This window comes from Podarcis tiliguerta, assembly GCF_965153285.1.
Source record: "Podarcis tiliguerta genome assembly, chromosome: 11".
Taxonomy (NCBI): domain Eukaryota; kingdom Metazoa; phylum Chordata; class Lepidosauria; order Squamata; family Lacertidae; genus Podarcis; species Podarcis tiliguerta.
In genome coordinates, this window is record NC_139544.1 from 33223792 (window position 1) to 33250334 (window position 26543).

Sequence of the window (26543 nt, forward strand, 5' to 3'; positions counted from 1 at the left end):
CCCAGAGTCACCCCTGCTCGCTCCACTGAAAGCTCTGTCATGTTTAAAATTGCTGCTTCTGCCTTCAGATTTACACCATCCCTGCTCTATTCAAACCTCTGTTGTTGTTTGAAACTATGTACCATTTTCCTCTGTGTGTTTTCATCCCTGCTTTATTAAAATCTTTGCTGCTCTGTTTTCCTCTTTATCTCCCCCCCCCCCCAATTCGAATTTCTGGCACTCTTTTATGCCAACACTTTCCCCCCTCTCAGTTTTTCTCCCTTCTTGCTCCCATGTCAAGCTGATTATACTAATCTGTCTGGATAAACCAGCAATCAGGGGCTAGCTTAGTACCAGTTCAGAAATTAGGAGAGCCAATTCAACATACAGAACACACACACCCCTCTCTAAATTGAAGGATCTAGCATTACATTTATGGGTAGCATTCCACCTGAGCTGGCCTTTTCAAAAAGCTGTGACTGTTATGATTCAAATGGAGGACCATTCTCTGAGTCAAAAGGCTTCAGACATTTTCCCCCCTAGTTTTTGTATGGGTATTTAAAGGAGAACATAAATACATCTAAAAATACTAACTATATATCACATTGGGACTGGAAAAACATGTTTATGAACTCTGTTTATGAACACATAATATACTAACATGAAACAGTAAATGTAAACATACTACGACAGAGGAAAGATGAAACACTACCCGCGAAAGGTTAATCTGCACTTTAAATCATTTTCACATATGGCTATGCTACTATAGCTCTAGTAATCTAACACAAAAGAAGCATGCATACACTTTGCCTGCTGTAATCCTCAATATTTAAAAACCGGGTCAAGAGAACATCATCCAATATCAAGTGACCCATTTTTTTCACCTCACTATGTTTTTTAAACACTTTCCCAAGAATAATAAAACATAAGACTCCATAGAGGATTATGTATGGGATAAATATGCCACTGTAAAAGGGCCATTTAAAACATTTTTGCTTCTACTACAATCTGTTGTAAATACAGTACAACAAATATTATGACAAACTAAATATTCAGATTGTATTATCTGAATTTTAGTTTGTTTTTATATCTATACTGCGCCTCGCATCATGTATATTGCCTACATTTTATACAAACACAAATTGCGCTACAATATTATTTACAATCCAGAACGTGGCAGCCAGACTGGTGACTGGGAGCAGCCGCTGAGACCATATAACACGGTCTTGAAAGACCTACATTAGCTCCCAGTACGTTTCTGAGCACAATTCAAAGTGTTGGTGCTGACCTTTAAAGCCCTCAACGGCCTTGGTCCAGTATACCTGAAGGAGCGTCTCCACCCCCATCGTTCTACCCGGACACTGAGGTCCAGCACCGAGGGCCTTCTGGCGAGAAGCCAAGTTACAGGGAACCAAGCAGAGGGCCTTCTTGGTAGTGGCGCCCTCCCTGTGGAACGCCCTCCCACCAGATGTCAAAGAGAACAACAACTACCAGACTTTTAGAAGACATCTGAAGGCAGCCCTGTTTAGGGAAGCTTTTAATGTTTGATGTATTACAGTATTTTAATATTTTTTTGGAAGCCGCCCAGAGTGGCTGGGGAAGCCCAGCCAGATGGGCGGGGTATAAATAATAAATTATTATTATTATTATTATTATTATTATTATTATTATTATTATTATTAAGATTTACAGCAATTGAGATAGATGGATCAAACTTTCTCTATACTTTTAGCATAAAAGCTGCAACAGTCTTTTTTCTGTCAGGAAGCCCCTGAGTATGAACAACCATGTGGCTGGGGGACGGGGACAATATGGTCCATGCCAAAAGTGTGAGAGAAAGTTAAACAAAAACCCATGCAAAACCACCCATCTAATTCTGAGCCTGACAGACTCTTCAAGGAACTGCAGAACTATTACTAGGATGAAGTTTCCTTTTCTTCTCTCAACCTTCTAAGTAAAACATTAAAAACTTGAAACATCTTGAAACATACTACATATCCCCCAGCCCATTTCCAGCAATTTTAGAATGGCTCCTTTTGGGTTTTTTGTAGTATAATGGCACAGCTCTCTTCATATTTGCTAAACAATAGTGAAAATATTCATGAATGCATCTAGAGGGATGACTAGATCTGCATACTACTATCTCCACATTTGTTAAATAGCAATCAAGGGCTTTTGTTTTGCACAAGTAAAATGCAACTTCAGCAACAATCACCTTGAAAAAGGAAACAACCAAATTTGTACAAATGAAGGATTTAAATGTTTGCCAAATACAGGTAATCTTATGCAAGGGTTATGTTCCTGGCTATCGAGTGTATAAGCAAAATTGTGTAAAGTACAGTACTAGGAAACCATTTCTTAAAATCGTTGCAATTACCAGTGAGGGATAAATGCAGCTCTTAGTCTTCCTCCTCTTTTTCCTCACTGGATCAGGGGATGATATGAGGAAAGGGGGGATTGACCGATAGTTCAAAGGGGGGGGTCAAACTCTGACCCTTTCTCTGCCATATAAATCAGCTGCAGCTGTGGATAATCTTTAAGTGTCTAGCATACGAGACAGGATCATTTTTCATACAAAGTTGTATTCATACCTCAATTGTAGAAGGAGAGGAGCCGTTGTCTATAGCATTATGAAAAGCTATGTATGAGCAATTAGCCCAATATTGGGACATCAAGCTTCACACATGACTTCTATCTCTGATACAATGGTCCCTGTCTTACTCTCATGTCCCACTCCTATATTTTCCAAAAGAAAGTTTTAGTTCCAAAGTATTTACTGTATGTTGATCCAATTCTAAGCAGAATTACTACTGGGTCTAAATTAGGCTTTAGTCATACACATTCCATCCTTAGGGAGAGATGAGCCATTGAGTAGAATGCATCCGTAATGAAAAGCTGCAATCATCATAAATAATTCTGATCTACAATTACAGCACATTTTGTTGCAACAACAGTCATTCATCATGATAAGTCAGGAGAGGAAGCTGCTGAATGCAAACTGATTAGGAAAAAAGATAAAGAGGCACATCAGCCGGTATCATAGTTTTCTCAACTTCCATTCATATATTACTGCAAAGAAAAAAAACTGCTGACTGGTAAGGATTTTACATAAAATTCTAAATTCTGAAATTCAGTTAAATGACAACAACAAACAACTGCATGCTTCCAGCTAGCAGAATATTGTCTCCTACCAGTGGTCACTCCCCACTAGTACTATAACAGAGGAATGTCTCTCCCATTGTTTCCAACTGTTATCAAACTGAACTGCCAAGGGCAGACACTGACTCTTCTATAATTGTCACAATCACTGCACAGCTGAAAATAGTTCCTAGGATGAACATGTAAATAAGACACAGTAGTGAGTGATCCCCAATGGGCACAGCAGAAGTTAATTCTCAATAAATTTACACTGTAAGAGTATCTTATGGTATTCCCTGTAAGAAAGCAAAACAAAACCCAACTACGTTAGAAGTGAAGCATTTTATTTATTGCCTTATGTTTCTGTTCTGGCCTTCCTCCCAATGGAAGCACAGGGTGGCTAGCAATACAGAACATCACAATCAAAACAAATAAAATATTGTTAAAACACTGCATCAAATCTAAAAATGGAATCAGAACAAAGCAGCAACACTAAAATCAACAAAACTATCTGTTACATCCCAACGCCTAGCCAATGAAGAGTTTTTATTTTATACCTAAGTATGGCCAAAGTCAAGAACAACTATATATTATTCAAAAAGGAGTTCCATTAGACATAGAAATTAATGCTATTACACTGCCAGCATGTTTAAAGGATGCAGAAACAGGCAAATGCATTTTTTGTAACAGCCAAAACCTAAAAACACACTAAATTTTACATGGAGTATAAGAGCTGGAGTAGCAGAGCTGATCTGAAAGTTGGTAATTATTCCTCGAAGCTAGCAGTGTTTAATTTAGCCTAAGAAGAAAATTAGGTGCATAGACTCTCATCGAAGGAAAAACAAGAGTATTATAACTTTAAAATAATCAATATCCAGCTCAGGTACTGGGTAGCAAAGTTTGGTAATGAATACCTGGAATTCAAAAGAGGCTGTGTCACCCATTTCTTTAGTCTTCGTTGCCCAAATGAAGTTTTTGTATGATCCAAGACCCAAAACAGGCTGCCTTTTTTTTTCTTATCAGTCTGCAGTAATGACAGTGTTTTAGTCAATCAATTAAAACACATTTGAAAGAAAATATGGGAAATCTGAACTTTAATAATCTTAGTTCTTTAAACATATTGTTTTTCATCAACATAAAATAATAAAGTATGATAAAAATGCACAACAAAATAAGTTTACCTTTTTCCTCAGAAACTCACATTTCCTTGAATGTCTGTGGATCCTTTTTTTGAAAAGTGGTGTTATAGTGGCTACCACAATCCCCCCATAAAGAGGTCAATGTTAATAATATCTACACTTCTGAAAAGATTGTGCTCTTTGATAAATGACATTTGGTTCTAGCGGCCAATTACTTTGTCTTTTGTCTGTTTGTTCTACAACTTATTTCCACACATTATACATACTAATAACATCAATGCAGTGATTTGGATGTGAATCTCTTGAACTTCTGGGAAAAAAGTTTACTTTTTCTTTCTATAACTCCAGTGATTTTTGTGACTAGATTCCTGCTTTTGGTGTAAATGTTTATTTATTTATTTTATATCTTTAGCCATTTTTTTTTATCTTCAGTAAATTCCTTCTCTCCTTGGCTTATTTTCCATTTACAGTTTTGTTCCAAGTGTTTGTGCCTTTAATGGGCAAGAGCTTCACTTTTAAAAAGGAAGTCTTATCTTCAGTATACAGTCATACCTTGTGTTGCATTAGGTTCATGTTGTGTCTTTTCGGCTTGCAAACGCAGCAAACCCGGAAGTGTATACTTCAGGGTTTTGCTGCGTGCGCATGAGCAGAAACAAGTTTGAGCGCTTCACGCATGCACAGAAGCATTCTGAGCACTTCGCGCATGCACAAAGCGCTTTATCACGCTCCGTGCTTACACAGAAGCGCTGCTCTAGTTGCAGACTTTTCGGGGTGCGAACAGTACCCCGGAATGGATCGTGTCTGCAACTAGAGCTCCACTGTACTTATATCTGGCCTTTCATTCATCACAGAATTAAAAATGACTAGACCAGGACCTGCTTAACTTCAACAAGCTGGCTGCATCATATGCCCTCAGAACATGCATGCCCTGCACCATGTTCTTCTTCTTGATGGGTATTAAATTATGCTGGCATCCTTCTAGAGTTGTACATTATCTGATAAAAAGACAGGGTACAAATCAAAACAATGAATATGTCACCTTGGTAAATGCATTACCCCCAAACTGCATTTACTAAAGTACTGTGAACATAGGCTCAGAGGGAAATCAGGAGACTAGCTACTAATTTCTAACTCAGGGGTCCTCAAACTTTTTCAGCAGGGGGCCGATCCACTGCCCCTCAGACCTTGTGGGGGGCCGGACTATATTTTGGAAAGAAGAAAAAAAAAGAACGGCGGTGGAGGGATGATGAACAGCACGAGAAAAGGGCTCCGGAGGGGCTGGCAGCAACAAAGCCCAGCCCCCTTCCTCCTCTAGGCAGGACGGGGAGAAGCCAGGAGGGAGGGAGGAGGCGCCGCCGCCACCACCATTGTGTGAGGGAGAGGGAAAGAACGCGTGCATCTCCAGGCTGGATTTAGAAGGCAATTGGGCCTGATCCGGCCCATGGAGCTTAGTTTGCTGACCCATGTTCTAACTGCTGACTCTTCCCTGAATATATTCCTTCCGAGAAAGAATAACAGAATCATAGGTCTCCTGTTTCAACTTACTTCCATTGTTAGAGCCTAGCTGGGGAAAATCTGACTAAACACAGGAAGCTAGGGGAGAACTGGTGTATGAAGAACACGTGCAATAATCCAAGACATGCTTCCCAAGCAAAGAAATGTGCAGGATGAAGCATACTTTCTTACCTGATTCTGTAAGATTTCAAGATTATTTACTGTAGACCCATTAAGTATCATATATTCAGCTTCACTTGATAACTTCTTAAAATTACTGAAATAAAAAGCATTATTCCATAGTGATGACACAAAATAATTGCTTATTAAGCTTTAAAATAAAATCATGGCTTTGTATATTGTTGGGGAAAGCACGTTAAGACATATGAAGGAGAAACAGCTTCTGGTAAACACATGTGAATCATTTTACTTCTGGGGAAAACTAATTTAAAATCAACTACCAATGTTAAAGTGAAAGCCTTTGCAGATGACTTGGTTTTAACAATGGAAGACCCATTAACTAGTGATAAAGAAGCACTAGAAGAAATAGAACAGTTCAGACAAGTAGCAGGTCTCAAATTAAAAAAAACAAAAACTAAAATGTTAGTTAAAAATATGAAACAAGATTTGGTGGCTATGCTGCAACAACAAACTGGTATAGAAGTAGTAAAAAAAGTGAAATATTTGGTAATTTGGCTAACCCCAAAGAATATAATTTTTTTCCAAGATAATTAGACACCGATGTGGAATGGAGATTTGAGAGTGTGGGGACGGATGCAACTTTCTGTATAGGATAGGATGTCAGTCATTAAAATGAATGTGCTACCAAAACTGTTATTTTTGTTCCAATCAATTCCGATAATCAAAGGGGCAGCTATATTTAAGGAGTGGCAGAAAATAATTTCAAGATGTATCTGGCAGGGGAAGAAACCAAGAATTAAATTTAAATTATTAACTGATATTAGAGAAAGAGGGGGCTTTGCCTTGCCAGACTTGAAGGTATACTATGAACCACCCTGCCTTTGTTGGTTGAAGGAATGGATATTGTTAGAAAATACAGATTTGTTGGACTTAGAAGGATTTGACAATAGGTTTGGTTGGCACGTATATTTATGGTATGACAAAACAAAAGTGCATAAAGGATTTGGAAACCACATATTCCGAAGAGTTCTATATGAAATTTGGGATAGGTACAAAAACCTATTAGAACGTAGTTGTCACCTTTGGAAACAATGAGTGTAAAAAAGATAAATATGAGTAAAACTTGGGGCACATATGAAAAGTTAGTAAGAGAAGAAGGAAATAACTGGAAAATTAAACCTTATGAAGAGGTAAAAGATGCATTTTTATCATCTGTGGTGGGAATGTAAGAAAGTGAAAGGCTTCTTGTAAATGATTTATAATGAGATGGAAAAGATGTTGAAATATACATTTATTAAAAAAACCAGAAGCATTTTTACTTGGTATTGTAGGCACTGACATTAAAAGACAAGATAAAAAACTGTTTTTATATGCGACAACTGCAGCAAGAGTATTATTGACACAGAAGTGGTGATTTGATAGAATAAGGATTTGCTTAAAAAATCCTCTCATAGCAGTTCTGCATTTAGTATTATAGTAGTTATAGGCAGAATTATAGGCAGTATAATAATCAGATAAGTAATTTTAAAAACCACTGCAAACATATACTTTTACATTTCTAAAGTTTTCCCACTTTTGTTAGCTTTAAATGCCTAGTTTATAGTGCATTATAGAACTTGTTTACAAGTGGGATATCACAAAAAGTACACTTATTTTATGAAAGGAAATTGGCCAGAGGATGCAAAATAATATCCCTACAGTACTCTTTGTTCAGGATTGTGATTTTCTGAAATTAAAAGTACTTACCTTGGGTTGTAGAGTATCTTTTCTAAATTAAATTCCTTAAGATACATGATTACAGCAGCCAGGGAGCATAGCACTGACTTATCCAAGTTTAAAACCACTGACAATGCTTGGGAACCTTAAAAATACAATTGTAATTTGTGTAGTTGTATTACAAGCAGCTTTTATTACAGCAACATATAAAATCCAGTGTGTAGGAGCTCCTATTCTGCACTATATTTTAGCTCTCGCTCTAAATTGGCATCCTAATCACTACTACAACAAATATTTCTTTTGCCTACCTCATACTTATGGACAGTGCAGCAAAGATATCTCCTTCAGCGAGTTATTTGTGGTATTTTTACAATCTACACATTTAATGCCTTGTATTTGTTTGTGCATCTTGGGACAGGGAAAAACTGTGACACCTTACTGGGCAAGAAGAGTTATCAAATTCTGCATGATATATTGGATACAGGCAAGGGAAATAGCTTTGCTGCACGGGAAATAGTGGCTGTGCATTCCAGAGCTGGAGAGGAGGAGAAAGAGGAAAAGCAGTAGCATTGCTACTGAGGAATGGAAAGCCTTCCTGGTATTTGCTTCCTTCAAATTCTTCAGCATATACTTTTGTATTACCACAAACGGGTACAAACACATGGGCAGGATCTTATGCCACTTATCTACAAGGTTCTGTATACTATGTAATAGGGGTTTATGTTACCATTGCAATGGAGCAAACTAGATAGAAAAAGAACCATATTTTTCACAGCAACCATTTATTACTGGGAAAATGAGAATCCAAAAAATGTTGGGTGATATTCAATGTTACTGAGTATGACCTGGTTAGGACACACTGCAAGTATATTATATCATTTATATTATTAACATCATCATCATCATCATCATCCCATATATAATATCAAAACCTTTCTTAACAGAAACAAGTTAACTAAGCATTTGTTACTTGACAAACTGGTTGCATGGAAACAGCCTAAGACTGAAAACCTATACAAAATTACTTAGAAGCAAGTACCAATGAACTATGAATAGCTTGCTTAAGAATAGACATGTATAGGATTGCATTGCAAGAAATTAATTAGGAAACTAACTTCGTCAAATCTCCTCTGAGACAAATACTCTAAGGCAGCCTTTCTCAACCTTGGGTCCCCAGATGTGTTTGGTCTACAACTCCCATCATTGCTAGCTAGCAAGGCCAGAGTTCAGGAATGATGGGAGTTGTAGTCCAACAACATCTGGGGACCCACAGGTTGAGAAACACTGCTCTAAGGCACTGTCAAGATTCCTTCTGTGGCTCCCTTTCCAAAAGCAAACCAGGCCCAACTTGCTGCTCAACTGACTAGTAAAGAGTTTAGTTCTTGAATTATTCTTGGAGTTTTTATTTGAATAATCTGTAATTTAAAATTAATGTTTACTGGTTATCAAGAAATAAATATGGATGGAATGACCTCTCTGATTCTTCAATACTGCTATACAACACACACACACACACACACACACACACACACACAGTAGATTCCAGCGTATAAGACGACTTTTTAACCCCAGAAAAGAGGTTAAAAAGTCGGGGGTCGTCTTATACGCTGGGTACTACCTCCGAGGCAGCAGTGGGCGCCGGGCAGCTTCCTCCCAGCGTAGAGACTGCCGCCCACTGCTGCTTCGGAGGCTGCAAAAGCTGCTGCTGCAGCAGCAGTGGGCGGCGGGCCCCACTGCGCGCGGCTTCCTCCCAGCACCTTATACGTCCAGTCGCCTAATACGCCGGAATCTATCGTATATCCAAAACTCTATATATTAACAAGCACAATCTCAGAATATTAAAATCTACTTGTAAATTAAGGAAAATATGACACCGTGAAGTAACTTTTACAAAATAATAAAATCCTATTTAATACAAATGAAAACTATTCATACAAATTTCAGTGTATTTCTGAATCAGTTACCTTTACTATCAAGTACTCGATCTCCAAAGAAGTTTGTAATCAGTTGGAAAGCATTGCTGTACTCAAAATGCTTGTTTTCCATCCTCTCTACCCTAATTCTGTCATCCTGTAAACTGGAAATAAGAAGTATGTTTAATCTTGCTGTACTCTTACAAAAATAACTGAAAGAAAACTCACAATATCAGAAAATCTATTTGTCTTGTTTGCAAACACATCAAGACGCAGGACTATTTCATTAAGCGAAACTTTGAAAATAAATTTGATTTTTAAAGTGTGCCCTTTTCTCATTGCACAGGTTGATCAAATCACTTTGTAACTCAACAAATTAGATTTTAGAGTGGTTTCAAAGCTCTGTCTTCTCATTTCAGTTGCTACTGCATTTTCCCTAGCTAAGCCCTGAAGCATTAATAAATCCAGAAGAATGGCATTAATTGTGCCCTTTATTTAGTTAGTTAGATTGATAACCTGTATTTTTCTAGGTTCAGGACAGTTTTAACATTTTGCTACCTAATTCATTCTCACAGAATTGTGATGAAAGTCCCATGTTTAATTTATAAAATAAATGGTGCTAAGACACATTCTTGCCTTCTGGCCAGCACTGATTCTAATCCTACATTTTAGGGAGTTGGGTGTGTTCACACAGTTGAAGGGTGAGGAGTTTTCCCATACTAAGCAGCATACGCACACGCGCACACACAAATACCATATTTTTCGCCCCATAGGACGCACTTTCCCCCCCTCCAAAAATGAAGGGGAAATGTGTGTGCATCCTATGGGGCGAATGCAGGCATTCGCTGAAGCCTGGAGAGCAAGAGGGGTCGGTGCTCACCGACCCCTCTCGCTCTCCAGGCTTCGTGCAGATCTCCGCAAGCCGTGGGAGCCCGCGCTGGGCTCCCGCGGCTTACGGAGAGTTGCCTGCATGCCGAAGGCTGGGCACGCTGAGCTCAGCGCGCCCAGACTTTGCGCGGCTCTCCGCAAGGCGCGGGAGCCCGACGCCGGGCTCCCACGGCTTGCGGAGAGTTGCCTGTTCTGGGGGCTGGGGTCGGGGGAAGCTCGGCTTCCCCTGCCCCAGCCCCACACCTGGGGGGGGAAATAAAAAAATTTCCCTTTATTTCCCTTTATAAGGTGTGCCTTATGGGACGGTGTGTCCTTTAGGGCGAAAAATACGGTACACAGTTTTGCCAGTAAGTGCCAAAAATCCAATTAAAACATGGTAAGGGAATTCAGGGACATACAACATCCGAAACATGTATGTTCCTGGAGTTCTAAATACTGTTCCAGCTAGAACACAGGAGCTATGCATAAACCTAGCTGAAGGACTAATTAGCAACCAGGGCTATCTTGGAGCGTTTGTGGTTCTGAAATTAGCTCCTCTGCCCTGCCATAAAAGAACTGCCCGTTTTTAAAAACGAGTATGCAGTTTATAACACTGAAGTCATGTGATCCTTGAAGGACCTCACCTTAGCTATGGCCTCCTACTTGCTGCGACCAGAAGGGTGACTTAGGAATGTGTCTAGTGTTTAGACTGAGGATGCTGTAAATATTTATGTCCCTCTCCCATACAGACAACCAAATACTGGTGCTATCCGACAAAAAAAAAAAAAGAAAGAAAAAAAAGGAGGGGAGAAAGCAAGAGATTACTCTTTCTCATTATGAGAGATCCCAGTACATTCTCTCTTTTATTCTATTTATGATCTTCCAGAGACAGTGAGCCCACAGGTCGTAGTCAAAACTATGCCATACACTCATGAGAAGGGGGTATCAACAAACTCAAGGTAGTCCCAAAGTGTGCAGGAGTGCTCAGGGGGCACAGGATGCTGACTGACTGTTGGAAAGAAGGAACATCATGGGGAGGGGAAATGAAATGGCTAGAACCCTGAACAGAAATACTTCACACTACAAAATTTTGCTTCAAGGCCCTACTTGTATACACTAGTAGGGATCTCAATTTACCATACACGAATGCACACAAGAGGGAGGAATCAGCAAGCTCAAGGGAACATGAAGGTTTGCAAAAATTAAAAAACAACAACTATGGATTTGCTTCCACTTTAATTCCAACTTTGCAAAGGAATAATACAACAGTACAATAGAGTAATATGCTATTCCTACTTTGTAGATGAGGAACTCAAGGAAGGACTATTCTAATCAATCAGACTGATAATTTTCTTCTAAACTTCTAGATTGTTAATTTGATAACAGATTGCTCCTAACTCTGTAAAACTGCAAGTAGAGAGATGCAAATATGTGGTTAAACAGTTGGACAATACACATGATCTGCATAGCACATACAACCTTTGTGCAGCCAGCGACTGCCTAGCAAGAAATGAAAGTGAATAATGGACTGAACAAGCAACACAACTAGAGTTTGTAGCAGCCCATTAATCAGAAGCACCACCATCCTTCATTATCATCATGAACCTTCTCCAAAACACCCAGATACATAATAAGTTTGTAACTGTACTATTAACACCTTCAAAAATTCATGGAACGCAAAGAGCTAGCTACCCTTACTTAAACAAATGCCATGGCATTGTTTAACACTCAAATTTTACTTTTATGAATATGAAAATGGCAACTTCACTCTAGCTTTACCACACCTTCTTCCTGCATGATGTAACAATATCATGTCCTGGACATGAACTTGCACCATGAATCAACTGGTAACATGTTTTAAAAGCACTACACTAGCAATGTAGCCACTCCCCATTCTGCATAGGAAAAACCAGTATGTGTAGGATGTGCAATGTAACCCAAAAGGTTACATTGTCAGTTTGCAACACACAAGAGTTTTAATTAGTTATCTAAAAAAAAAACCTTACAGTGAGTTTTGTGGTTTTCTCAACAGAAGGTACTGGACAGCAAGCAATAGACAGCTGGCTCTGCAATTACTCTAATTAATGCTTTCTTTGATAAGCTGGTGTGGATTTAAGAAGTCATTAGGGTAAGGGAAATGCCCTGCTCTATTTTTCAATTAATTATGTTAAGCTTTCCTGGCAGATTTATGAAAATGCTATATGTGTCTTACATTTTCTTTATCAGAAGTCATAGAAATCATATTCTTCAATTATTCTGTTTATTTAAAGACACATTGTGTGAGAGTGAAAATGATATTTTATGTGTGCAATAAAATGATCTTTATGTACTGCAAGGTGGTTTTATTTACATGTTTCATGTCACTCCAAACAATGCTTTTAAAAATGAAAATTTAAACCTAGCTTGTCATTCATATAGAAACATAGAACTGTAGAGTTGTCAGGAACCCCAAGGATCATCTTGTAAACCCCCTGAAATGCAAGAATCTCAACTAGATCATACATGGCAGATGGCCATCCAACCTCTGCTTTAAATACTCCAAAGAAGGAGTCAGCAACCTCCTGAGGGAGTCAGACTACTAATATACTTCCAAATCTTAACAAAACTACTATCTACAGATGTTCTCTACAAGTGGAAAAATAAAACAGACCTAACTGATCAGACTAAATCTTACCCAGATTATAAAAATGTGTACATCTCAAAGAAACTATATGGCCAATGCAATGAAACACTATTATCCCTTCTGCTATCAACTCCTTTAAAACCTTAAACCACATAAAAACTTAGTGTAAGGTTCAACTAAAACTTGAACTAGAGAGCTCCTCCTTGGTCTTCTATTGCCCTTGATGGCAAACAATGGGGATTAAGAGTGTAGGAAGAAAATACAAATATTGCCTTCCTATATAAGAATATAATAATTTATTATTACATAGCCTGCAGAATGGTTCCACCCCTAAACGGTCCATTGGTTCTTCCTGGACAGACCATAAATGCTCCTAGCTTGCAGTAAGTATTTGCATGTGCAACAAGGCAACTCTTGCCTTGGTTCTGTCACTCCCTAACTTTGCTTCTTTGACTGTCATAATGTCTATTCCTCCTGTTTCTCTGCCGACCTTAGCCTGCTAAGAATGTCTGCTGGCTCAGATCTTCGCCTGCAATAACTCTGACTCTGCAACAACTCTCCTTTGAATCTGCCCCAGTTCTTCATCTAAACATGATCGCAATCTAACTGGGACCATGCATGGCTGTCTGCTGACCAACACTGACAGCACGAGAATGTTTTTAAGTGAAGATGATATAAAAGTGTTTTATGAATGCTATACTGCATCATATCCAATGGAGAAACACTATCTCTTACTTATCATATTTACTGTGTGCCTACCTGCTTCAGAAGTAGTTCTGAAACAATTTCAGTCCCAGCTACTACATTCATATATGGCGGTTTCATTAAAATATTTTTGTGAGGACTGAAGACCATAAACAAAAGTTATTAGCTGTCAGTATTGCTTTTTGTTTTCTAGACCCCCCCACCCCCGCCGGTGATAATGGTTTCAAACAGAAGTAGAGGTAAATGATGTTTCAATGAAAGACAGCTAAAAATTTTTTTAAAGCTCATCTCTATTCATTTTTTTTTCTGCGAAGCCAAATAACAGATCATACTTTCCATTCTTGTTTTATAGTCATACATGCATAACCATCAATTCTGAATCTGGAAGCAAGTTCAGCATCATGGGCTCCTCTAAGCAGCTCTTTCAATGCCAGTATCAGCAACTCTGAAGCCTAATCTAGTCACAACTAGTGAAGTGCCAGCAGTTGCATATGTTCAGATGAGGCCAGGGCAGGGATATAGGAAGCACATGTTTGCATTGTCAGTGGAATTTAATAGGGAATGAGAAAGAAACAGAAGCGTCCAGCAGTTACAGCAATATTTCCACTGCTAGTGTTCTTAAAGGGTGGGGAAAACACTGCATGAGAAATATCCAGTCCAGCACATATATATTGTCTAACCACACTGTATGATGATGAATGCAAATAGCCCTAATAAATTTGGATAGGGCATACTCCAGACCAACAAAGCACACATTAAGATATCTGCAAAATGCACCTACAGTGAACCACGAAATTAGTCGGTCACAGCAATTTCTCTCCTTGTGCAGTCTGCATATATATGACATTTTACAAAAGGTGCAGGAAATTAGGCCCACCAGGCCTTCCCATTGGGCATGTAAGGCCATTTAAGCCAAGCCCACCTATCTTACACCTTATATCATATACAGTATAGTATCAGGTATGGGGCAGGTAAAAACCTGGCTCAGCCAAAAGGGTTTTTCTCTGGCACTGCTGATTAGCGGTGCCTGTAAAACCCTATGGCAACATAGCATTTTGCAAGGGGCTTCTCAACATCTGATGATCAGCTAGTTGTTGCATCTTGCTAAGTCTCCTGAAAAGTGCTACATTGCAGAGCACTTTGCAAGGGGCTTCTGGAGACCCATGCAGGCAAAAAAGATCACCCAATGCCACTGTCAAACTTGACCCACAAGGGGTGGGGGAAATAACAATCTGGCCTGCCAGCCAGATGCAGTTCTCCACCCTACTTTACCACGTATTTAAATTGCTATAGCTTTTTAAATAACTCCCTCTAGTAGGAGGCCAAACCTTCCCAGTCCTCTAGAAAATTAAAAGTTAAATTCACATCAATTAAGGCTACAAATCTGGATTTTAGGTATTTAAATAACTGATCAGACTCTTCTTTTATTAAAGAGCTTTCCTTTAAGTCATGTCATTTCCTATATTAAGGGTTAGAAGAATTACTGTGTACACACTGCTAATAAGTTATTTTAGTGAATTCTGAAAAATGGATCAAGGGGTGCTTGACAGTCACAGACAAAACACAGGCATGATAGTAATGGTCCACCTTCAGTATGTTTCTGTGTACCCGTGCTGGGAAACTGGGATACAGCTTCATCACAAGCGGAAAGAGTGCTTTTGCACTGATGTCCTCCTTGAACTTTTTCATAGGCATATGTTTGATCACTGTGAGAAAAGGATGCTGGGATAAATGAGCCATCAGTCACATCCAGTGGGGCTCTTATATTCTTAACAATTGGGCTTGGTAAACGCATAACCCTATCCAGCCATGATTAGGTGATTGCTTGGGCAAAATTTAATTCAAACAGAAAGTATTCTTATAGTCATTCCTGTTCAAGAGCATCTAATTAGCAGTCTCGGAGGGCAGGATCAGTTCTGGACTTGAAGATACACCTTAGGCAGATGCCTTAACATGAAGTTCAGTTGCTCATCACACAGGGCAGCCACACACAAACTGAAAGTTTGCTAGTTTGAGTGATGTTATCTCCTGACACAGGTAGAACAGAGTTATCCAACTGCCAGTAATACACTCGTATATCCTTATCTCAGCAATTAGGATATTGCATTGTGATGCCATTAACAGGTAATTCCTCCTTTCCATTTCTGTATTAGTGACTTTTCAAGGCACTGGTAAACAGTAGTGGAGGACTGCTGCAGATTTTGTCACTGCAAGTCTACTATTATTTTTTTAAAATTGGGAAATCACAAATAAAGATTCCCGAAGGGGGGAAAAAGACAACTACAACAACAGTTACATTGTGCCTTGTACTCACTCCCTTCTCATTACAGTGGTACCTCGGGTTAAGTACTTAATTCGTTCCGGAGGTCCGTACTTAACCTGAAACTGTTCTTAACCTGAAGCACCACTTTAGCTAATGGGGCCTCCTGCTGCTGCCACGCCAGCGGTGCACGATTTCTGTTCTCATCCTGAAGCAAAGTTCTTAACCTGAAGCACTATTTCTGGGTTAGCGGAGTCTGTAACCTGAAGCGTATGTAACCCAAGGTACCACTGTACTACGCAGGAGACACAAACTAGGGACTCTAGCAGTATGACCTAGACACTTTGTTCACTATATCGGGCTGCAAGAGAAAAAAATAGAGATGAGACTGCAGGGCCTCTTCACCTGCTCTGCAAAACACTGGCTTCATCAGACTTCCTCTCCAGAAGCCATCAATAGCAGCCATTCCATTAGACACATAAAAGGAGAGATAGGACTGCAGGGACTACACATCTGCTGTGTTGAAAGACCAGCCACTTTTGGCTTCTCTCCTTGAAATCTTTCCATTCCCACTGATCATTACACAAACTTTACAGCTAGGAAACAGTGCCAGAGTTTGCTTTTTCCCCTTCATACTTCCCAATTTCTTTTCCTTTTGTGTCATACCTTTTAGAATGAAAGCCTGAGATAGCCAGAAAGTAGTACTGCTGTTACTGGCTCAGTGTGGGACAACTGGCATAATCTGGTCCTATACAGCATCTGACCTGGCTTCTCAATCATTTGTATACTTACACTGCAATGTCTACTCAGCAGTAAGTTCCACCAATTTCACTGGGATTTACTCCTGTGTATAGGACTGAAGCCTGAACCCTTACACTATCTGGAATAATCTGTTTATCTGCCTGCTTCCTGTGTCACCTCCAAACAAATAGTCTTGACAATGAGAGTAGAAAGAGAGAGAACACATGAACACTATGGAGGGGATAGAGAATAAAGAAAAATAAACGTCCCACCTATGAGTGATAATTCGCATTTAGCAGAAAGTACTACCTTGATATCTCTGCTAGAAACTGGAAATTTAACTTATTGGTATCAGTTTCTCCTATAACGCAGAAAAACTATAGGGCCAGCAATTCAGTTAAGTGCAAAGCTAAGTCAGAAAGTTAGGAAAATTTCAATGCCAAGAACCAGGGAGATCCAAAATAGAGTAATTTGTTTTCCCAATGGCCTCAGTTGTCTTATTCCTATTATATTATACACACATTGAAATATCATTCATTAGATTTTTTGCCTGCCCTTCACCATGACATCTTAGGGTAGGTTACAACAGTTTAAGACTACAATATTAATATCAGTTAATATCCAGCAAGACAGTTTTCCCAAAAATTATGAAACAACAAATTTCCTGGGAAAGTTTTACTCCCAGTGCTCTTAGCAATTAGGATAAGATTTATCATTTATATTTGCCATATCATTTTTACATGCTCTATTAATATATTTAAAGCAGTAGTACCTGACATGGTGCTCTCCACTTTCGCCAGTGGGGCCAACAGTTAAGGATAAGGGAAGCTGTAGCCCCCATTACATCTGGGGGGGCACAACATTGGATATCTCCATTCTAAAGTTTTCCCAATAGCCAAAAGTAGTTGGATGTTGAAGTGAAATAGTTGGTTTTAGAAGGAAATCAGTAACTTGTACTCCAAAGCTATATTTTTTCATAGGAACACCCGTCAATATTTTAATAAATAGTCACTCAGTAGTATCCACTTCATTATATAACCTGTTTTTGAGCATAACTTGCTTCTGGGGCCCCAAATGACTTAAAACTCTATGACTTAGGCCCCACATAAGACTACCTCCTTGTCCACAGAATCTCTCACATGTTAAAAGCAACAGAGGGGGACCTCTTAGCAGTTCTACCATCCTCAGACGTTCAGAGAGCGGGGCCCAGGAAGAGAACATTCTCCTAAGCTATGAAATTTCATCTCCACAGATGTGTGTATGATACCTTCATTATACAGTTTTCACCATATGGTGAAGACACAACTCTTTTCCATAGCCTTTTACACCTGAAATGTGTGTTTTCAGATTCAAACACACTCATTTAACTACAAGATGTTTCAACTTTGTACTATTGAATTTTAATTGTTGTAACCCACCCTGGGACCTGGTGGTTAAGGCTGTGTAATAAATTGAAGAAAGAATACTAACACAAATAATACTGTTAAAATCCTGAGAAAAAAGGGACTGAAAACTGCTAATATACTGATTTTAACAACTCCCCCCAAACTATGTATTTATTTTTTACTAGAAATACATGCATGCTTCCAAAAAACCAGACACCTAAAGAAAGGTAATTACAATTTTGAAACTTCCGAATTTAACTGGCATTCATTATACTTTTACTAATTTTACAAAACAATCAATGTTTCCATGGAAAAACATAGCAGTAGAAAATGCTCCACCCTACAGGATACATTCTCTCTCACATACATATACACCCTACTGTTAGCAAGTCAATCCTTCCTTGAGTATGGGTGGTAACTAAATACTGGCAGAACATTACACAGGCAAAGCATGGGCCACAGATAATTACTGCAAGTGAGTTGAATTAGAACATTTCCTACATTTTAGAGCGATAGGAAAGACATATACCTAACAATTAATATGCAGTGCTTGTAGCAATGCTGAATGGCCTGATGCTCATGTCAACTGCAGTATTGTACCTACATTATAAAAAACAGATCTTGAGGCTAGACGATTTCAGGTCGCTGAAATAAAGGATGCTGTAGTTAACACAGGGTTGCCCTGAAGGCTCAAACAGGGTTACAGCAGAATGTGCAAATGCAAACCAAATTAAGAGACTCTCAGACAAATAATTGATGCTGAGATTCACTGACATCCAATCATCGTGGATATGCTGCAACAAGACAGGCCTTGGACACAAAAGTAACAAACAAGGCAGTGAGAGTAGTCACTGCCAGCACTTAAGAGGAAAGGCTATTTAGAGGAAAGAGTTTGAAAAGGATTAAAAAGGGGATAAACCTTAGATTGAGCAAAAGAACCTTCTACTAACTTTAAATCACGTAGGCTTCTTGCACTCAGAACATATTGAAGTTATTCCCAACTAGGTATGGTGAAGCACATTATCAAAAAACAAGAAATACTTTTGAAAGTAGCTCTCCAGAAGGAGCAAGTTTAGGAGGTTAATTTCTCTGGCAGCTAAAATTATGGTTTACCATCTGACCTAGAAGAGTCATTGAGAGTAAAAATCATTAATTTACTTTAACCATTTTAATTACAATAACCTAGTCTTTGACTTGTGGAAGAGTAAGTTGGATTCATCATACATTCAGTTGTTACCAGAGTTAGAAAAGAAGATCAGCAAAGGATAATAACCTGGGGAAGCAACCCCCTAAGAAAGTTAATGCCCCAGACACGTAAAAAAAGAAGGTATGTTTATAAAATAACCCATGAATAAGCCACTGATTGTAATCCCACTTCCATTGCTCCAAGCAGTTCTACATCAAGATTTGACCAAAACTAGATGACTCTCGTGGTTCCTTCCAGCTGTACAATTTTATGATTTTATCCTCAAGACATGGAACTTTGCATACAAAGAGCCAGTGTGGTATAAGAGTGTCAGACTATGACATGGAAGACCAATATTAAAATATCTTCAGCCATGAAATTCATTGGGTGACCTTCAGCCAGTCACTGCCTCTCAATCAAACCTACCTCCTAGACTTGTTGTGGGGGTGGGTATAGGTAATCATGTTCATAACCTTGGAATCCTCAGAGGAAAGGTGGGGTGTAAAAGTAATTAATTAATTAATTAATTAATTAATTATGTAATATACTTTTCCCTAGCATTTTAAATGGGAGTTTTATCTCTTTAACTGTATGCTATTTTGAAAACTACTTTTATTTGCATATTTTTATAATACTTTTTTATTATTATGTTGTCTAAGACATTTTGGAAAGTTTTGAAAGGGTAAGCTAGTAATCCTTACTGTATATAAACAAATGTTTACATTTCCTCAGTTGAAACCAGTGACTTAATAATGTCTTAATTTTGAAGGGATTGTTCCTATAGAAAATATTTAGAAAAAGAACGAGAGTTATGGAGTGCATTGATGAATATGAAACCCTATAGGACCCTCTAGTGGCAAAGAGTTTATCATGGTAAACCAGTTTGTTATGTAACTTTTCTGTTCAAAACACTATAGCATTTGGGTGGTGATTTTGAATTCCTAATTACATCCATTTAGCCTTGAAAGTTGGTCTATTAATACTCCTTCCTACGGGCTACTAGAGGTGAAAAAAATCTAGCTGCTATCAGTTAAGGAGCTTATCAGATAACACAGGTTTGTAATGTTATTCCCCTGAATAAAACTTTAATATAATTTAACAGAAGCCATAAGTTTATATAAACATCAGACAACTGATTATAAAAATCAGTTTCATTCATTAATTAGTATTGAGTATTCATTGAACAAGGGACGCGGGTGGCGCTGTGGGCTAAAGCCTCAGTGCCTAGGGCTTGCCGATCGAAAGGTCGGCGGTTCGAATCCCCGCGGCGGGGTGCGCTCCCGCTGTTCGGTCCCAGCGCCTGCCAACCTAGCAGTTCGAAAGCACTCTCGGGTGCAAGTAGATAAATAGGGACCGCTTACTAGCGGGAAGGTAAACGGCGTTTCCGTGTGTGGCTCTGGCTCGCCAGAGCAGCGATGTCACGCTGGCCACGTGACCCGGAAGTGTCTTCGGACAGCGCTGGCCCCTGGCCTCTTTGAGTGAGATGGGCGCACAACCCTAGAGTCTGTCAAGACTGGCTCGTACGGGCAGGGGTACCTTTACCTTTACCTATTCATTGAACATTAACTATATGCTTGAAGGGGAGGGAAAGATGCAGATACATCCAGTGAACCCATCATGCTCTGCCTCTGCTGCTGCACTTCCTTCACAAAGAACCCATCTAAATCTATATGGAAGTCATCTCAAAGGCAGAAAGGAGATGTCAAAATTTATTCTTACGTTTTAATTTAAAACAATTATTTTAAAACAGTAATTTTTTTTTTTAGAAAAGTTATGGAAGGTTAGAACATGATGCAAACAGTGATTACCAAGCACAGAACAGTGAATGCTTGGGTGCTCCTAACTGCTAAAACCAGGGAAAAGTGAAAACCAAGGAAAAGTGGATTTCATCTCACAGCTACATTAACTGGCAGTCCTGAATGCAACAGACTAATTTTTAAACAGCAGGCCACCATCTGTTAGTATCAAATAATTCACAGCTATTAGAACAAAAGAAACAATGACTTTTAAAATTCTTTAATAGATTTAGTACCTATGCCTGTAGCAGATTAGAAAAGTGACTCAAATTCATAGTGTACACATTCCCATAGTGATCTCCACAAATTATTCGGGCGCACACATGCTTTAATGCATCTTCCAATAATATACTTCATAAGCATAAAAAGTCATTCTACTTCCATCACCAAGTGCTGCAGTCCTAAGCCCACTTCACAGATCATTTAGTGATCCAGATGGATGACAGAAAGAAATCAAAGTATCAAGCATCAGTATTAATAAGGAACACACATTATTACTATTAAGAAAGATGTAAAATAAATACCAAACAACAAAAAGACTCTGAACTGAATTATAGCACATTTAGCCTATGAAGAAAATAATTTGTAATTCAATTGCTAGAGGTTGCCAGTATGCAAATAATATACATATAACATGAAAATAAGACAGCATTATCACTAAAGAATAGGCGGATTATTTTTGTGCTTCACAAACCCACTTCCAAACCACTGAGAATTAGACACAAACGACAGCTTCTGAACTAAAGGATGTAACCATGAACAAGATTAAGGTAACCACTGATGCACCCAATCCGTCACACTTGGTGGGCGTTGGATGGGATGGAAGTTTCCTTCTGCTGAGTCCAAAACAACTCTGCTGACCTGTACTCACAGAATGATCACTTTTTCAGCCTTGAGCTCCCTTTCCACCTGGGCTGACTGAAGTAGCACCCAATGGCACAATCAGAAGCTTGCAGAAACTCCAATGCATGGCATTCTGGGAGGGGAAGGGAGGGGAAGGGAGGGGCTGAGCCAGCCCAAGATCCTGTGGAACCCCAAACCCACTGTTGTCGCTTGACTACAGTGAGCCCAACTCAAGATAAGGTATGTTGGAAATGCAAGGAGAAGGAAGGGAATTTCTTTCATATGTGGTGGACATGTACTAAGACCAAAGCCTACTGGGATATGATATATAATGAATTGAAAAAGGTTTTTTAAAATACTTTTAGCAAAAAACCAGAAGCTTTCTTACTGGGTATAACAGGAGAAAAAATTCCTCAAAAAGACATAAACATATTTATGTATGCTACCACTGCGGCGAGAACACTTTTAGCCCAGAAATGGAAGCAGCAGGAACTTCCAACATTGGAAGAATAGCAGACCAAGATGATTGAATAAGCAGAACTGGCGAAGCTGATGGGGAAAATCTGAAACCAGCGTGACGGACTGTTTGAAAAGGACTGGAGTAAATTTTTACAATATATGAAGGAACACTGTAAACATTTGAAAACATTTGCAGGACTGACTTAAAATATTTTGTAAGGTTAAGACTTGACACCTATTTGCAAATATCAGTTAATTTTTTTTTAAGCACAGAAAGAAGGTAAATAGGGGAATATAAAAATGCTAAGATGAATGTGAATATCTATGGAAGGCAGGGAGTGGGAGGGGAAGTCGATGCTCAGTTTGAGCAAAGATGTATGTGATGACATGATTTTATTTGATTGTAACAAAGGGGAAAAAAGGGAAACTTAATAAAATATTATTTGGACAATGACTACAGTGAACCCAACTGCTACAGCAGCTGCAGTTTGCCATTGAAGACAAGACAAATCATTTCCATTTATTTTTAACTTGGTATATTTTCACTTGTCCAAGGCTTCCAGTTCAGTTTTTCTTCCCATTGTTGCCTTGGTCTAGCTCAAGGCCTGGTACCAGTGTCCAAATAAAAATATCAAATGTATCTATTACATAGAAGCGTACCTTACAGAAGTCACAGCATTGATAAGTTTTTCAGTTTGATCTGACACATCTGCAGGAAGAATAATCTCAACAGGCTGCAGGCGTAAAATTAGACTTTCCAACTCTATACGACCTACAGAATCTTGAAAACTGTCATAAATAACTTCTCCTGTAGTAGGCTGAGCCGCCTAAAAAAAAATAAAGATAATAAAAACTAAATACTTATTTACACATATGGAGGTGAACTGCTATTAAAGCAGAAGCCCATGCATCTCGAAGAGTATAAAAGGCTACAGAAAATATTCAAGGTTACTTACCACTATGCCTATGACAACATTTTCCTGGCTCTTATTTCTTAAACTGTCTTTGCTTTCAGACACACAGAGAAGATAATTATCACAGACATCAGATATTTCTTCAGCTTCCATAGCATTGTTGAACATCCGCAGAGGATTCACATTTAAAAAATCTTAAGGAAAACTAGTTCTCTACCTCGTTTTTAGATAAAGCAATTAAAATAATAAATCACACTACATTGGATAAAGATTGTTACAGCTCAGTTAGTCCACTGTGTGAAGCATGTTTTTGGATTGAAGCCAGGCATAGTCATGCTTACAGCATACCCACTAACATTAATGGGACTTAAGTTAATGGGACCCACTGATTTCAGTGGGTCTCCTCTAAGCATGCCTAGCAGTGCAAGCCTAACCATGTAAGACCTACTGAATTAAATGTGGGTTACTCCCAGGTAAGAAAGTTTAAAATTGTAGGCCCAAGGCTTTCACTTCAATAAGGGTCATTGGGTTATCCTGAATTCTAAAAGTTCAAGAGAGAAAACCCATCTATCCACACAATTTGCTTTATAAACATCTATCCTCTGGTTGTCTTTTTTCTAAACTAAAGAGGTCCAAATGTTTTAACCTTTTCACAAACACTTCAAACCACCCTCTTTGATAGTTTTAGTTATCTAACTCTAGTTTTATGACAGTCTTTTTGAGATGGATAAATAATGTATTACAAAAGTGGCCACATCACAGAGCTATATAATGTGTGTCACTGTGGATTGAATGCAATGCCATTTGAGAACACTCAAGAAACCTTGGGCACAAAGAGAGAGAAAGAGTGTGCACATTAATATAGAACCAACTGTCTACTGCCAAGGGAGTATTAGAATTACTGCACAATTCTATACATGTCTACTAGAAAGCAAGTTTCATTAAGTTCAATGGGCCTTATTTCCCAGGTAAGTGAGTACTGGATTGCAACCTGATTTATGAAATGCAAGGATATCTTCTCCAAGAATTGTAGATTTAGTATACAGTGCAGTTAGTTGTCGGCTAAAGAGAGAGCTTCTGTTTTCTCCAACAGCCTTCAAAGCAGCTGTTTCCATTTGTTTTATAACTCCTACCTGCACGAAAAACAAATACCTAAACCAATAAATAATATGAAAGTAAAATAAGCATAAAATTTTAACTTTGTTACATTATGGATGGGTATGGAAATGCAATATACAAAGACATATGCCATATTTAAGTGAAGGAACAATGATTCATTCTCTTTTCAACATAGCAGTTCACCATTCAATGCAGAAGGATCAAAAGAGGAATAAAGTAAGAATATATGACAAGACTACTAAAACACCACAATTATACAGCTGAACGAATTAGTCTTTAATTTTAACGTGCCTTCCAAAATCAGGACATATCATGTAGTTGAACTAGTTACTGAAACTCACATACAGTCATGAGAAAAAGAGTGTACACCTTCTTTGAATTCTGTGGTTTTTTGTATCAGGACATAATAACAATCATCTGTTCCTTAGCAGATCTTAAAATTAGGTAAATAAATCTCAGGTGAATAACAACACATGACATATTACACATGTCAGGATTTATTTAACAAAAATAAAGCCTTTCAAGCTGTCTCTCAGCTTGTTTCCTTGCCTTAATAAAGCCAAGCATGCTCCACAAAGATGGAGAGGCCACTCAGACGCAATTGTGTCAACAGCCCTAGCTATCTGGATGTTGCAGAGGGTGGCTAGAGCTTTGACAGTAGTGCAAGTCATAGCTGCCAGAAAATCCCCCAGAGCTGTCTGGAAACCTTATGTGAAGATGCCACAGACATCCATAAACATGTGGCACTGATTGTTACAGCCAATCAAATTAAACAGAAGTAAGGGCAAACAAGACCAAGGACATAACCGTGAAAAATGTTAAAAGCAAAACAGCAAGAGAACAAAAGGGCCCCAAACAACCATAGGTTCAGAAATAAAAAAATCAATGAAAATGAGAGGCACATACTGATGTTTTCAAGAGCACACATAAAACTAGGCATGCAGCTTTGGTTCAGCCTGATTGTGACTCCCAGGTACAAATAAACAAACAAAGAAAAGAAAAAAGAAAAAAAGAAAATACTGGAGTAGGTGAAGAGAATTATTTTGGAAACTATTTTTTCTTTTCTACTAATAAAGTGAAATTATATAGCTGTTAAACATAAGCTCAGATAAAAAAAAAAGTGTTAGATAACTTATTATAGAGCCAAACCTTATAACCCTTTGCTACGAGACGCCGAACATGAACAAATAATCTGTGAGTTGGTATGCTGGCAGTCATAAGGTTGTGATTTTTATGGCAAAAGATGTTCAGCTCCTTAGCTGCAATCTATAAAACATGACAATTATTAGCAAATTATTTTGACAGCCTACAGTTACCACTGAACTTGTGTCAACAATTTTTTTAAAGTCTCCCAAAAACAAAGAAAAATGTGACCTGGTTAACATATTACTAGCTATTAACAATATTAAATTTTATCAAGTGATATGAGCTCAAAGGAGGCAAACACATGCTAAATTTCAAATCAGTTTTAATGATTTGTAAATTCTGTTCTAGGCAAATATTGTGATTTTTTTTTATTATTACAAGATTTTGCAGAAGAACCAGCATTCTAACTTGCAAAGATCTGGGCTACAGACATACTGTTCAATAAATAGCCTTTTACATGGCATTAGGCACAGCAGAGTTCCTCCAGGCCCCTGAAATTGCTGTGGTCACACCTCTTCCAAGAGATTTGTATGGCTGTTCCTACTTAGGTTTAAGTATGTTTGGGTGATTTTTGACTTCACATTGCACCTTCTGCATATATTTTACAGAGATCATGCACAATATGTTAATAGCAACAGTGTGTAACTGTAAAACAATGTGGTTGATAGAGGTCCTTTACCTCTGCATCTTCTCCAAAAAATCTGTACTTGTAACCACACTCAACACACAAAATAGCATCCTTATACTGATTTTTAATTTCTAGGAACTGGAGCTCAAGGGGTGTATACACACTTTTGCTTCTTTTTTTAAGAGTAGTATCAGTTGCATATTGAGTGTTTTCCAAACTCATATCAGAGGAAGAAAACTGGCTTTTATCTAGACACATTTCTTCCTGTAAGCAGAAGAGATCAAACAAGAATGAAGAAAAACACAATTACACAGTTAGTAAAAACAGTATGATTCACTTCATTAGGTGTCA

The 26543-nt window shown here is 38.4% G+C and overlaps 1 protein-coding gene across 2 annotated transcripts in view; it reads right to left on the reverse strand.

The window, feature by feature from the left end:
• Nucleotides 1–26543, reverse strand: part of MSH3 (mutS homolog 3) — a 53789-nt gene that overhangs the window by 19848 nt on the left and 7398 nt on the right. The window contains exons 4-12 of one of the 2 annotated variants that reach the window (XM_083403708.1): nucleotides 26244–26452; nucleotides 25568–25684; nucleotides 24313–24432; nucleotides 23342–23482; nucleotides 23046–23212; nucleotides 9572–9684; nucleotides 7638–7752; nucleotides 5943–6027; nucleotides 4032–4141 (exon numbers count right to left, since the gene is read on the reverse strand). In XM_083403708.1, coding sequence (XP_083259834.1) covers nucleotides 4032–4141; nucleotides 5943–6027; nucleotides 7638–7752; nucleotides 9572–9684; nucleotides 23046–23212; nucleotides 23342–23482; nucleotides 24313–24432; nucleotides 25568–25684; nucleotides 26244–26452 — 1177 coding nt within the window. Of the gene's footprint in view, nucleotides 1–4031; nucleotides 4142–5942; nucleotides 6028–7637; nucleotides 7753–9571; nucleotides 9685–23045; nucleotides 23213–23341; nucleotides 23483–24312; nucleotides 24433–25567; nucleotides 25685–26243; nucleotides 26457–26543 lie in introns of both variants that reach the window. The other variant, XM_083403707.1, reaches the window with a different exon arrangement.